At 43.3% G+C, this 13,733-nt stretch overlaps 6 protein-coding genes across 6 annotated transcripts; 4 read left to right on the top strand and 2 right to left on the bottom strand.

The window, feature by feature from the left end:
- Positions 1-152: 152 nt before the first annotated feature.
- On the bottom strand, positions 153-1,469 carry LOC124203557 (alpha-(1,3)-fucosyltransferase C-like). Its single transcript, XM_046600229.1, has one exon. The coding sequence runs from the start codon at positions 1,467-1,469 to the stop codon at positions 153-155; it is 1,317 nt and encodes a 438-aa protein (XP_046456185.1).
- A 120-nt stretch (positions 1,470-1,589) lies between these two features.
- Positions 1,590-2,885, top strand: LOC124205654 (probable methyltransferase-like protein 24). The gene has a single exon (XM_046603114.1). The coding sequence runs from the start codon at positions 1,854-1,856 to the stop codon at positions 2,724-2,726; it is 873 nt and encodes a 290-aa protein (XP_046459070.1). The 5' UTR covers positions 1,590-1,853; the 3' UTR covers positions 2,727-2,885.
- A 1,085-nt stretch (positions 2,886-3,970) lies between these two features.
- On the top strand, positions 3,971-5,119 carry LOC124203558 (alpha-(1,3)-fucosyltransferase C-like). Its single transcript, XM_046600230.1, has one exon. The coding sequence runs from the start codon at positions 3,971-3,973 to the stop codon at positions 5,117-5,119; it is 1,149 nt and encodes a 382-aa protein (XP_046456186.1).
- A 220-nt stretch (positions 5,120-5,339) lies between these two features.
- LOC124205655 (alpha-(1,3)-fucosyltransferase C-like) lies at positions 5,340-7,050 on the bottom strand. Its single transcript, XM_046603116.1, has 3 exons — positions 6,676-7,050; positions 5,931-6,580; positions 5,340-5,850 (listed from the first exon to the last, which is right to left on the bottom strand). The coding sequence occupies exons 1-3, from the start codon at positions 6,919-6,921 to the stop codon at positions 5,502-5,504; spliced, it is 1,245 nt and encodes a 414-aa protein (XP_046459072.1). The 5' UTR covers positions 6,922-7,050; the 3' UTR covers positions 5,340-5,501.
- An 815-nt stretch (positions 7,051-7,865) lies between these two features.
- Positions 7,866-9,536, top strand: LOC124205656. Its single transcript, XM_046603117.1, has 2 exons — positions 7,866-8,146; positions 8,287-9,536. Exon 2 carries the CDS (start codon positions 8,308-8,310, stop codon positions 9,364-9,366), a length of 1,059 nt encoding a protein of 352 aa, XP_046459073.1. The 5' UTR covers positions 7,866-8,146; positions 8,287-8,307; the 3' UTR covers positions 9,367-9,536.
- A 275-nt stretch (positions 9,537-9,811) lies between these two features.
- On the top strand, positions 9,812-13,573 carry LOC124205657 (WSC domain-containing protein 1-like). The gene is made up of 7 exons (XM_046603118.1): positions 9,812-10,153; positions 10,220-10,314; positions 10,394-10,443; positions 10,669-10,778; positions 10,903-11,336; positions 11,419-11,593; positions 11,658-13,573. Exons 1-6 carry the CDS (start codon positions 9,893-9,895, stop codon positions 11,564-11,566), a joined length of 1,098 nt encoding a protein of 365 aa, XP_046459074.1. The 5' UTR covers positions 9,812-9,892; the 3' UTR covers positions 11,567-11,593; positions 11,658-13,573.
- The last annotated feature ends 160 nt before the right edge of the window (positions 13,574-13,733 follow it).

Below are 13,733 nucleotides of genomic sequence, written 5' to 3' on the forward strand. Positions count from 1 at the left end.
TAATGAAATAGATTTAGTTAAAACCAATCAGTTAGTCAGTTTATCAGGAGTGTCTATATATAAATAAGATTGTATTTCAAATACGCCTATAAATATTATTTGTTGTCGCCTACCCATTTCCATTATTGAATTGAATTAATCAATTAATAAAATCATTTTAGAAAAGGGAATTTTTTCGGAGATTTCTTCGACTTGTAATTAGGACGAGAACACCTTCCGGGATGCCATTTGGGAAACAAACTCGGGTAGGATTTGATTCGCTCGTTGTCAACGTGCAGTTTCCGGCAGAGGTGGCAGAAACCGTGACGGACCATTTGCTCCAGCCCGGCTTCGACCACGTAGTCGTCCTTCCACCACAGATACTCGTTGTACAGCGTCTCGTTGGCGGCCAATTTCTCCAAATAGGCGGCCAGTTTCTTCGGCTCAAAATGCAGGGCATCGATGTACGAATGCTCCGGTGCCAACTGGGCGTAGTCGGCCCCTCCGTAGACGACGGGTACAATATCCCGCAGGCTCATGATGTGGAAAAATTTTTCCGTCACATAATCCTGGCAGATGGCGTTCTCAAAGGACAAGTAAAATTTGTAATTGGATTCCAGCATGTTGTAACACTCGGGAGTGGACGTCAGAAGTTCGTGAGTGTCGCAACGTAGTCCCGATCCTAGTCCGTCATCGTCGCACCATCCGTACACGTCGACTTTGACGTGTTTCTTCAATTGTTTGACGTACTTTTCCCGCTGGCCGTCCGTTGTGCAATGGGAGATCATGGCAGCCACTAATTTCTTCTTTTTCTTTTTCCCTCTGTTAATTTGTCGTTTGTTCAACATCAACTGGCGAGTGGATTCTTTCATTCTGGCCTCCGTTTCTTCCATCGTTTTGGGTGCCGATGGTTTCGGGCGGATCCGCCCGTACAGGAAACGAATGTCCGAGTCCATCCGGTAGGTCATGGTCCAATTGAAGTAGTTTCTGTATTGGGCCAGATTCTGATCTACCAGCGCAGGAGGTGGTTCCTGTGTAAAAAAGACGTAACGTTGAGTGGCCGGCCTTTGATTTCCATCGGCATAAGGCCGTCGACTCCCCACGCCAAACTGGTCGTTGATGTTGAACACGATGGCGTCGTAAGAGTCCACAGGTCGTTCCGGGTACTGATAGGGACTGTTGACTAATTCGCAATCGCTGACTGGGCATCCGTGCTGGACGAAAGCGTCGTGTCCAGTGCCAAAGATGACAACTTCCGGCCTCTGAGGAGCGTTCCACAACAAAATGGTCTTAATGCGACCTCGTACGGTAGTCGAGTTGTTCTCCACCGAGTCGATGCATTGATGATTGATGGGCTGCTGGAATAATTCCGCTGGATGGTGCGGAGTATAATCCGGCTTTGCCAGTCGATCAGCGCAGAGCAGGAAAAAGGTGGAGACGATGAAAGCGGCTGCTGTTAGTTTGCACCACTTTTTGATGTTTGCAACCATCGCCGGATGTGATGCGCGGATTCACGTCGATGTCGTAAGAATATCCGGACTCTGACGTTTGGCCGGCTACCGTCTTGTTCAACTGCTCGTTTAACTATACACCGCGTTTCCTGGACGGTTTCACTCTGTTTCGCTACGTTGATTTCATCCACCATTATCTCATTTAACTATTTAGTACGCCTCCTCTATATCGCCTCCAGCATTTTAATCCGGCGATGCCTTTTCTCACCTTCATGCCTCACTGTCACTTCCTCCATCATCACGGACGATATCAACCTGCCATAGTTGGATACTGGAGTCGGAGTCGATTACTCCGTCATCATTCGTGCAACATTATAAACCTATTATTGCTTCTATTTAACAGCCTTTTGAACTATTCACGCGATGAATGTCCGTCGAGTGTGTTGGGTGGGTCTTGCGACCTTTGCTTTCGTCCTGATTGTAATTAGCTTGTTAACGATGGACCCGAAATTCAATCAATTCCAGATTTTAGTTGATTTTACAGAGACCCAAAAGGCGGCTGGGAATATGTCGGCCGGAGAAATTTTCCGTTATTTGCATAGGACCAACAGCACGTCGTGCTTATTCGCTGTTGATTTTGGCTATTGGGTTTGGAGCGGCGGCGGCGTTGCGGCGCCCGACGGACACAAGGCCGTCTGCCTCGACCAGTTCATCTCGCCCGTCTATGACAACTGCCTCGTCTACTCGTTTGGCATCAACAATCAGTGGACCTTCGACGAAGCCATGGCCAAATTCGGCTGTCAAGTTTATTCATTCGATCCGTCGATGGGCGTCAGCGACTACGACCGGAGTCAACACATTCATTTCCATAACCTCGGCCTGTCCGGCAAGAATGAAGCGCACCCGACCACAAAGTGGAACCTGAAAACGGCCTCGTCCATCTACGAGATGCTGAGGCACCACCCGACGCTTATCGACGTTCTTAAAATGGACGTCGAGTTCTACGAATGGGACGCCATTCCGCAAATGTTGCGGTCCGGTTTTCTGACAGACAAAGTCAAACAGCTGGCAGTTGAGATCCATTTCAACGCCAACGATACGTTGGAGACATTCAGGCGTTATGCGGGCATCCTGCAAGACCTGGAATCAATGGGGCGATTTGTTCGTTTCAGTTCACGACCCAATCCGTGGCTCAAGCGGCCCATATCGATCCTCGGAGGCAAAGAAGAATATATTGGCATGGAACTGACGTGGTATAATTCCAGATTTTATAATTCCTCGTCGGTAATAATATGAGTGATTGAAGATGTCAATATATCGTGTCAATAATAACGTGCTGTTTTCTATTTACTTATTAATTCCTATAGTTTTATTTTACAAATGTAAATTTGGAATTAAGTATTACAAATAAATATCTAACACAGTTTGTTCCCTTCATTAATCCAAGCTAAGATAAAGCGCCTATACTATTCTCGATGCTTATATCATTAAAGCTACAATAGTGGGTCCGACATTTGGCACGTATCCAGTCGTTCCTTAAATCGAAACAAAAATATTCAGTTTAATAATACATATGTCAGGATTGGATGATAATTATACTTTTTTTTTTAAATCGGGGTAGTATGTACACAGACGTATAGAGAGGGACCGGTCGACGTTATCCGTTTTAATTCATAGTCGCGCTAACTCCGTAATAATGTACCGAAAATTTGACTATCGTCACGCAGCCAGACATGAAGAATGCCACCATCCGCCCAAGAATAGCATTTCACAATTCCATGGAATCACGGAGAACATAACAGGGGGCGATGACCTCTGCGCAGCCAAGTGAATCGTTTCTCTTTATAACTACAGCATTGAAATTGTTTTATACAAGCTAAAAAAAATATGTTGTTTCATCTAACTGCTGTGTATAGACTCTAGAAAGATATAAAAGATGATCCTGTGTAAAATAGCGGTTCCATAACATCGGGAGGGAATCTGCTAAAAAAAGGTGAAGTAACAAATGAACGGATGAGAGGGATGACGAACCAGAAGAGTTGCAGTGCAGCGCCGTCGTTCAACTTCCGTGAAAAACATGGCGACTTCAGAAACGCATTTACCGTCGTCGAGGTTGCTGGCCATTTGAATCGGCGGTAGGCCTACTTGCACTTTGTCTTCGCCAATCGCTCACGTTTCATTCAATCTATTACCTAGAGTCTGTGCAACTGACAGGTTCCAAGCTGCTGCAGTGAATTAGAGATATATTTCAGTGTACAGTTATGTCAATTGGTTTTTGAAAACATTCGTCGCGAGGCATTTTGTTGTCATTTGTCGCCATGGCCTTAAACAAGAAACGATTCTCCAAATTGCTTTTCCTTGTCATTTTAAACACGCTGGTGATTTTTCTCGTGAGTAACGGCAAATGGACGGAAGACACACAAAACAACATCGATCGTCGTGATGGCCACCAATCGAATAACATCAGCACTGACGTCCATTGGCGTTTACCGTCGAAAATCAAATCGATCCTCTTCTGGAACTCACCGAGACGATCCGAGATGACGATTTTCGGCACTGGGCACGACACTTTTGTCCAGCACGGATGCCCAGTCAGCGACTGCGAAATCGTCAACAGTCCGCATCAGTATCCGGGCCGGCCACTCGACTCCTACGACGCCATCATCTTCAATTTCAACGACGAATTTTGGTTGACTAAACGGCCAATTTTCAATCGCCAACCTCACCAGCGGTTCATCTTCTTCACACAGGAACCGCCGCCGTCCATTAAGCAAATGAACATCTCCGGATACCGAAACTACTTCAACTGGACCATGACCTACCGGATGGACTCGGACATTCGTTTCCTGTACGGGCGGATCAGCTCCAAATCGTCGGCACCCAAAACGATGGAAGAAACGGAGGCCAGAATGAGAGAATCCACTCGCCAGTTGATGTTGAACAAACGAAAAATTACCAGAAGGAAGAAGAAAGAGAAGAAATTGGTGGCCGCCATGATTTCCCACTGCAAAACGGACGGCCAGCGGGAACAGTACATCAAACAATTGAGGAAACACGTCAAAGTCGACGTCTTCGGATGGTGCAATCACGGCGAACGGCACAAAATGCTTCACTGCGACACGGACGAGCTTTTATCGTCGACTCCCGAGTGTTACAACATGCTGGACTCCAATTACAAATTTTACTTGTCCTTTGAGAACGCCATTTGTCCTGATTATGTGACGGAAAAATTCTTTCAGATCATGAGCCTGCGGGATATTGTGCCCGTCGTCTACGGAGGTGTCGACTACGCCCAATTGGCACCGGAGCATTCGTACATCGATGCCCGGCAGTTTGAACCGCAGCAATTGGCCGCCTATCTGAAGAAATTGGCCGCCAACGAGACGCTGTACAACGAGTATCTGTGGTGGAAGGACGACTACATCGTCGAGGCCGGCATGGAGCAAATGGTCAGTCGCGGATTCTGCGATCTCTGCCGGAAACTGCACGAAGCTAATCAGGAGCCGAAAATGTACAGGTCGTTGGCTTCACGTTGGAATCCTGCCCGTTGCCAGCGTCCCAAACATGGTGGTACGAAGACCAATAATAAGCAACAAAAACTGACGAGAAATTTGAGCGCAGTGTCGGCATTCAGTGCAATGGATCTGTTATCGCACCGCAATAGAACGAACCAATACAGCGAAGACTAGCTCTAGCCAATTTCAACTTAATACAATATAACATGTTTTCCCATTTTTTTTGTACCAAATCAATTTCTTCATTTAAATACATGTCAAATTCGAAATGAATCTGAAAAATAAATTTTTGTTATAATTATTCGGGTTAAGAACTGTCAAATCCGGACCCATGAACATAAAAATAAATGAGTGTAAATAGCTACTAGAAAAAATCTATAAAAAGTTCAAAGCATTTTGTTGTATAACTGAATGTATAGATAGTCAGCAATGAAGCTACAGTATATATAGGTTATATTACTTTCTTAAGTTCAGCACTTTTCAATTTTATTATTGGTTCATAATATAATAATAATAATGGTTCAGACATCCAGGCAGAGCGATATAGGTGCGCACGTCATGAAATTGGAGGTGAATTGATGCAGGCCGATCGTTCATCCCACCAGTCAGTCATGTTCGCATAGGTTTTCGATGGCATGTCCTTGTTGTGGAGTGAGGCGCACAGGTGACACATGCCAATGTTGACGTCCCTTTGCTTGTACCGGGATTCAAAGTGAGGCTTCCACCAAAAGTACTCGTTGTACAGCGTGTCGTTCCTGTCCAGGAGGATCAGGTAATCGGCAAGTTGCCTCATATTTTCAAATTTTGCCGCGTTAATGAAGGAATGCGGTGGCGCCATCTGGTCGTAATGATCGTGAAGGCCAAAGACGACCGGGATGATCGGACGATGAAGCATACCGAAAAACCTTTCAAAGTCAAATCGATTCAATTCTTCTCTCTCACAGTTCAACCCAATAAATGATTTTTCAAAAATAGTGCGCGTTACTTTTCAGTAATGTAGTCGCGACACAGCGTATTCTCCAGGGCCATGTAGAATTTGTAATTTTGGCCGGCCATGTCTCGGCAGTCTTCGCTCGAATTATCAACGCCCATCTCCTTCGGACACTTCTTGTTCCCGCAGGAGCCGTAAACATCGATTTCAATGTACTTTTTGAGCACTTTGATCAGCTCGTTTCTACTACTGGTTTGAGTACGGCAGTTTGAGACGAACCAAGCGGCCATTTTCGTTTTACCGGACGCATAATTCACTTTTTGATTGGACATTAATTGCTTCAATTGGTCCTCACTCGGATGAAGTGGGACCTTGCCAGTGGGTCTCACATAACCGTATGGCATCACCATGTCCGAGTCCCATCGATAAGTCAAGGTCCAGTTGAAAAAGTTGCCCAATGGACTCGTGTCTAAAAATTTAAACCATCCAGCGGATTCTAAAATCCAGAAAACGTAGCGCTGATGAGGTGATCGGCGATGGGGCAAGTCGTTGGGGTTCCAACTGCCTCGCATGTGGAAAATGACGGCGTCGTAGTCGTGGACGTTCGTTCGATCGGTCGAAGTTTCGCACTGCCACACGGGACAGTCCCATTTGCGGAAGGCCTCGCGGCCAATTCCGAGCCGGAAATCCGGGATACCCCAATACTGCAATAAAAATCGTGATTTTATTATAGAATCATATATGTTATTGATCTAAAATTGTTGATGGAATACAAGATAATGCCTTAGGCCCTACTTACATCATTCCAGAATAGAATTCGCTTGAAAGGTGGGTCGTCAACATCCAATAACAATTTCTCCTGCTCATATCTCTCGACTAAATTGTAGTTTTCGATCAGTTTTCTTACTGGATAAAATTGCCGGTCATCACGTTCGAGTGTTGTGTGGTAAATTAAGAACAGACATGTCAACACTAATACAAGGAAACGAACACTCAACAACTGCAATGTGGAACGGAGAGTAGATAGGCGTCGTCCAGCTCTCATGATTTCTTCAGATCGTCTTTTTCAAATATATAAAAACAACTCAAACTCTTTCGTATATACAGTAGCCTAATAAATGCACTCGTTTGAACGAATCAAAGCTTTCATCAGAAGTGTAGATTATCCGAGAGATTATCAGCACCGCTGTGTAGAAAAGTCCATCCTTTCTAAACCATCTCGTGTATAAACGTTGAAAGTTCGCAGCTCCAATCATTTTTCAGCTCTCATTTTGAGTCCGACTGCAGACTGTGTATTAAATGCTTGCAATCGTATACAATGGGTCAACAATTTTTCCTACCGAGTCACGCCTCGTCACGCATTTTATCTGAAATAATCGGCAAAACGGTCGCTTGCTAGGTACTTTTTGTTTTCAGCACGGTTGCTTGGGTTAGTTTGTCGACTAAAGCGCTCTTGTTATTGAAGAGTTGGTGTCTATAGTATAGCTAAATGAAAGAAAATCATTGAACCCATCAGCAGGTATATAGTCGGAAGAGACGAACCGGAACCTAGAAAAAAATGAAGTATATTAAGGAGCCTATCATAACAACGGGGAACTGAAAAAATGTCGATGTTTTTGTCTGCGGAGATCACTGACATCATCTGAAGAACATATAACGGATTGCCACGAGCATTGACCGATGAAATGGTTGGTGCTTTTCAAACAGTCACATTTATAGCGAGATCGGATGATATGGAGGAAAAAACGGAAACAATACGCTTTGTTATCTATAATAACCATAGCAACTGAATAAAATTGGTTTCCAGCTGAATCCAGCATTCAATGACTTTGGTCTGCGGTTATTCAGAATAATAATGCCTGAGCCTACGTAACACCCAGAGCCCCTCCCCTGGGGAGGTGGCTTTTTATTTCCATCTCATCATTGTACATTTAGTCTATACATTACCGGAGACATTTTCAAAAGGGAGGTTCTAGTAACTGTAATTCTATTTTCACTACTTGTCAGGATTCTGGCTAAGGTTAATTTTAGTCGATCGTCGATCGTCCGCTTAGCTGATGATCAAACTGCTACATTACATGGCAAAAAAGAGTCTACAAACTCCGCTGTAAAAAAAGAGGTTAACCTGTTTTTGTTTTGTTTTTTTCTTTTCTAAATCAAATATCTCAAAATTCTTGCTATTTTTAACTGGCTCTTATTACCTGTTTAGAAGAGTGTGTTGGACCACTTCCTTAAAAAAAAGGTTTCGAACGTATGCTTTTTTGCACAAGGTAATTTGATATTAGGCACAAAAGGATTAATTAACACACTTTTTGTTGTTCACAGTTGTATAACGTCAACTAATTTCTATAATCAACTAATCCAATTTTTATTTATTTATTTTTCTGTATCTTGCTGTTGACTTGGGCAGATACCACTGTTATCTGGATTGATGGCGCGCATTGGTCATTTCAGTATCGGGATGCGCGAAGCTAAAAAAATTTGCGTTCGATTGTTTCTTTCCGTGATTATTTGCGTTGTGATGATTATTTTCTCAACATTCTTCATTCAAATGAGCACCACCCATCTAAACACGTATCCGTGGACAACATCAACAGCCAACCGTTACAATGACAGGCCTACTAGCTCGAATACAAATGAGAAATCTAGCCATTACTATCCAGATGCTTATTGGGACAGCAGGACTCCAAGTCTCACGAAAGGCAATAATCAGGATTCCGGGACGAATTGCTGCTGCTCCGATTCCTACTGGGACACCTTGGTGGACTCTGACGTGTTGACGGGGACCCAAATCATGGACTATTTCATGTGGACTAACCGGTCTTCCTGTCGCTTAGCCCACGATTTCGGTGGTAAAGTATTGGGAAATCCTTCGGGAAAAGACGGGCAAAAAGCTGTTTGCATCGATCCTCAAGTGGCTCCCAAACCGGAAGAATGTCTCGTCTATTCTTTCGGCATCAACAGCGAATGGTCGTTTGACGAAGAAATGGAACAGTACGGATGTCAAGTGTTCGCTTTCGATCCTTCCATGGCGATGGAACCACATGACCACACCCCTGGCATACACTTTTACAACTGGGGATTGGGCGAACGTGACGAAATCCTAGAGACTAGCGACAACGTCACAAAGTGGCAGATGTATTCGCTTTCATCCATCTACAAGACCTTGTCCGTCCGCCATGGTCCCAAAATCATTGATTATTTGAAAATGGACATTGAAGGCTCCGAGTGGAAGGTCCTGCCGGATGTAATCAAGACGGGCATGCTCTCCAAAATCCGCCAACTCGGCCTCGAGATCCACCTTCCCGACGATTATCCGCTGGATGGCTTCCGCAAACTCATCCGACAAGTCAGAGCTCTCGAGTCCATGGGCATGGTCCGTTTCGATTCCAAATACAATCCGTGGTACATAAGCAATTTCACGCATCTTCAACTAGTGAACCAACCGGCAGGATACGAAATTGCCTGGTACAACAGCCAACTCCTCTAAATAGCCCGCTTTATTGAATCTTAAATGTTATTGCCATTTTTTTATCCAACGGTTAATATAATACAGATATTGTGCGCGTGATTTGTTCTTCCTGAGATAATCGTATTATAGGCTAGTTCTGTAGGTTCAAAGACATTGGCAATACACATTGAGCCTGGTAAAAATTTTAATAGTCTATTTTTAATAGTTTATTTTCTATTTTAAGTAATATCATATAGTTTTGAAGGAAAAGAAATCAGCAAAAAATTAAAGAAACTTAATACACATATACCCAGCGCCTTTATCACCACCAAGTTCAACTCCCCATATTTTATCTATACATAATAAAACTTTGGGAACAAAAACAAAAATTACTGTTGCAGAACGTGCTCGTTGAACATTTCCGTTAGGGGCGGTACCTCAGGTAAGGCTTGGAAATCATTTCATTTCTCACCCAGCAGTCTTGTTGAAGAGTTGAATCTTGAATAGACGCTTCATAGTCTATACCTGCTGGTCGTCTCCGTCTAGCATCAGTCCATTAACAACAATGAGGCTCCACCACAAAAACTATTGCACAACTAACTTAATAATTACAAGTCTGTTAGTCGGTAACTTATTGCTGAGTTTATTTCATCATTTCAATTCCGGTGTTATAGTCAATAACACAAACAGCACTTGCAAAACAGCGTCACCGCACAATACAGATAATAGGCGTGAATGCGTTTCGCCATCTGACAATTTCGTCAATCAAGATCAAGTCAACTACCCGTGGAAAGAGGAGCCCAATTGCCAACACTTCACCGTTCAGGTATTGCTTGATCTCTCAAAACGAATATTATGTATAGAGCTCTAAAGATATTTCCAATTTGAATAGTTTGCCAGGAATAATTCTCGGCCGAAGTGGGCTTTGACGTCCTTCCCTGGCAGTGGAGTAACGTGGACACGACAGTTAATTGAAGGAGTAACTGGGTGAGTTTGAAGTTTTTTTTTTCTAGAATAGAGAAATGATTGCTGATTTTTTTGTATTGTTTTATTTCCTCGTGCACAGCATATATACTGGGACCATCTATGGATCAGGAGAGCCTCCAGTTATAATAGGTAGTATAGGACTTTAGGCTATATTAATTACGTCATACGCATTAATACTTTAATAGTTGAGACATTTAAAACTTGCCCAGTACATATTAAAGGGACTATAACAATTAGAAAAACGTAATTGGTCAAGAAGCGTGAAGACGAAATCAGAAAGTATCAATATTTTGAGATGTAATTCACATTTTTTTTAATCCAGTGAACTAAAACTTTGATTTAATTGAAATGAAGGGAACCACGGAAATGAAGTGGATGTCAATTGCGAGTGCACGATTCTCATTAAAGATCACGACATAGAAGGGCCTGATTTCGCATCCTTTCCAACTAGAAGAAACAATCTCGTGAGTATTTATAGAACGCCAGATATTTACTATTATGCAATTGACAAGATTGTCTAATATAGTATTGCTCTTCTTAAAATGTACGGTATACATTTTCTGGGTGATGGATTTCACAAATCAAAAGGGCAATCAAATCAGGAGAGGTCACAAAAGAAGAAGAGGTCCTACAAGGAGTTCCATCTACGACAACCGCGGAATTTTACTCCTCCGCAATCCCATGGAAGCGTTATTCACCTTCGCCCATTATCTGGGATCGTCGGAAAATCAGACGGGGATAGTGTCGCCGGTCGACTTTTTTGGTCCCCAGTTCGACAATTACGTCGACTACGTGGCCGACACTTGGGCGGATCACGCCGTCGGTTGGATCCAGGACATCCAAAACGGGACCGTCCTCTTCTACGAGCGGCTCCTGCTGGAAGACACTGCGGCCGAATTGACACGATTGTTGAGTGTCATCGGCTTCAGCGATCCTCACCATCCGCCCGTCGATCCGGAGCGGATGCGCTGTACTTTGTTGCACAAGAATCGAATGGACCGCAAGCGTAGCAAAAAACCAGTGTAAGTGACGTATTTATTGTTTATGAGTTGATTGGGTTTCGGAATTACATTTCGATTTGGATTGCTGTTATTTGCGATTTAGGATACCACTGACCATCCGTCACCGCTCTAAATTGATGTTTGCCATCCAAAGGGTTCAAAATAGCCTCCGGAAGAAAGGCTGGCCGTTGCTTCCAGTTGATCTCTTTGACTTGCGAGCACGAGACGAAGACAATATTGACAGTGTATAATAGCCTTAATAGGTTATTATAAACAAGGTATGTACATGCAAGCATCCCTTTTCATTTGATGTTTTAGCTCAACTCGCCATCTTATCTATAGGCCTCTATCACCTGTTCCCTTTTCATTTGAGTGCTGCATTGATGTGTTTGGAAATAAAGAATGTTTTGTGGTTGAATGAAGGCCGAAACTAATCGGTTTATTATATGATACTGGCCATGGGCAAGTAGAATTGTAAGCGGATTGACAAAAACCGCCCGTGTAAGCAACAACCCAAAAAAATTGACGTTTTAATCCCCCTCCCTATTATTGTATCTGAACCCCACGATAAGAACTGGAGAGAAAGACAGACAAAGAAAAGGGTATCGGCGATTATTCAGAGAAAAGAATTGGTGCCGATTGTAACTCTTCCTCCCAACACCCGCCCCCTCCATTCCAGCTAGAGTCGACTGGAGGCCATGTCGAAAAGGCACACACCGTCTGATTCAGTGATCCTATATAGTAGCTTCCAGCTTCCTACCGTTCATTCTGTGACGTTGTCGCTAATATAGACGTTGTTTAATAATTATTAATTAAGAACGGTGTATACTTTCGTTTTACTCTCTGCGTCTATAGCTATTACGCTGCATGCGTCTACTGCGTTTGCCGTTTAGATTCCGGTGACGGCTGTGAGATGTCAAAAATTCAGTTTGTTGTAAGCGTCTCAGTTCGTTACCTTATACTAATTCTGAATATTGCGTTGATTGAAATTAGAACCTCGATAAAGTGGTTTTCACCTATAATTTCACCTGATTTTGTCCTGTGTTATAGTGACGTAGCCAGCAGTCGCCAACAAAATCAAATCCAAGCCAATAACGGCAATAACAACTGGACGACCACAGCGATAGGACACAAACTCGACGTTCTGTAACAACAATTGCCTTTTTAATTAGGCAAAAAGGTTGACTCTTCTCGTTTTTCGCTTCTTGATTTCATTCAACGCCATGGACTGTTTCATTTGTTCATTATCCACCCAGTGTTACGCCTATCTTCCGTCGCCTACGGGTAGAAATCTTATTTATGCTTTTCTCACCTTCACGGATCATGCTGGATTGTTTGAAACTTGGAAGAGGAAATCAGCTCATGGATGGACTTTCAGTTGCATCAGTTTCTTGTTCAAGTTTTCAAGTTTCGTTTAAGCTCTAACCAGGGTAGGTACAGTATTTTTAGCCCATCTCTGATGCAACAAATCTGTACGTGAATTGCAACCTTAAGTAGTTCACTTCAATGAAATCTCGCCGAGTGTTTGGGATGGCTTTGCCGGCCGTTCTTTTCGTTCCGACGACGATGGATCCAGTCATCTAAGGATTTGACTCAGCCAACCCAGAAAGTGGAACTTATAAAGTGGCAGCTGCTGAGATGACGTCGCGGTATTTTCAGTCACGGTTCTTGATTTCAAATAATAATCGATGGTGCATTATGCCGCTTGGAAATACGTTTCACGCTTGCAGAAATGAGTTAGTTAATCATCTTGAGCCGGCAATTGTCCTTCTCCAGCTGTTTTTATTTTATCGAAAGGTAAGAGGGTTGAATGAAAGGCAGGACATTCAGGTGTGGCTGAATAGGAAACTGAGTGATTTGCTGGCCCCTGAGGTAACGTGAGAAAACGCCCCTCTCTATTTGTCGAATAAATAAGGGATCAATTTCAGTGTCAGGCTATAATAATCACGAGAACCTGTGGGTGTCCATGGACGGCGAGTCTTAGATGGAATGGAAATCAAACAACAAAAAGCTAACAACCTGGCTAACTACATGGCTACATCCAGCATTCAACAATGTAGCCAAAACTCTGCACTGCATTTTAGATTGTCGCAGATCGAATGGTAATAAACAGGTGAAATTCAAGAACAATTAAATGTTACAGCCGGTAATAACCTCTGCCCTGCCTCTGCCCTTCCTAGCGGTCAACACAACAACAAGCGAGTTTCTTTCTTGTAGGTGAACTGGTTTGACGGGATCTCCAGCAAGACGATTAGGTAATACACACAGCAGTCGCTTTCCTTTTTATCACAACAAAATTGTATTCTTATAGGCAACACACACAACCCTTTGATTTTGTTTTTTAAATGTCTCCAATACGTCTCCCTCCCAAGGGGGAGGTGTCCTTGTCTATTTCTTGTATGTCTGTCGGCCGTACAG

This window comes from Daphnia pulex, chromosome 10 (genome assembly GCF_021134715.1).
Source record: "Daphnia pulex isolate KAP4 chromosome 10, ASM2113471v1".
Lineage (NCBI taxonomy): Eukaryota > Metazoa > Arthropoda > Branchiopoda > Diplostraca > Daphniidae > Daphnia > Daphnia pulex.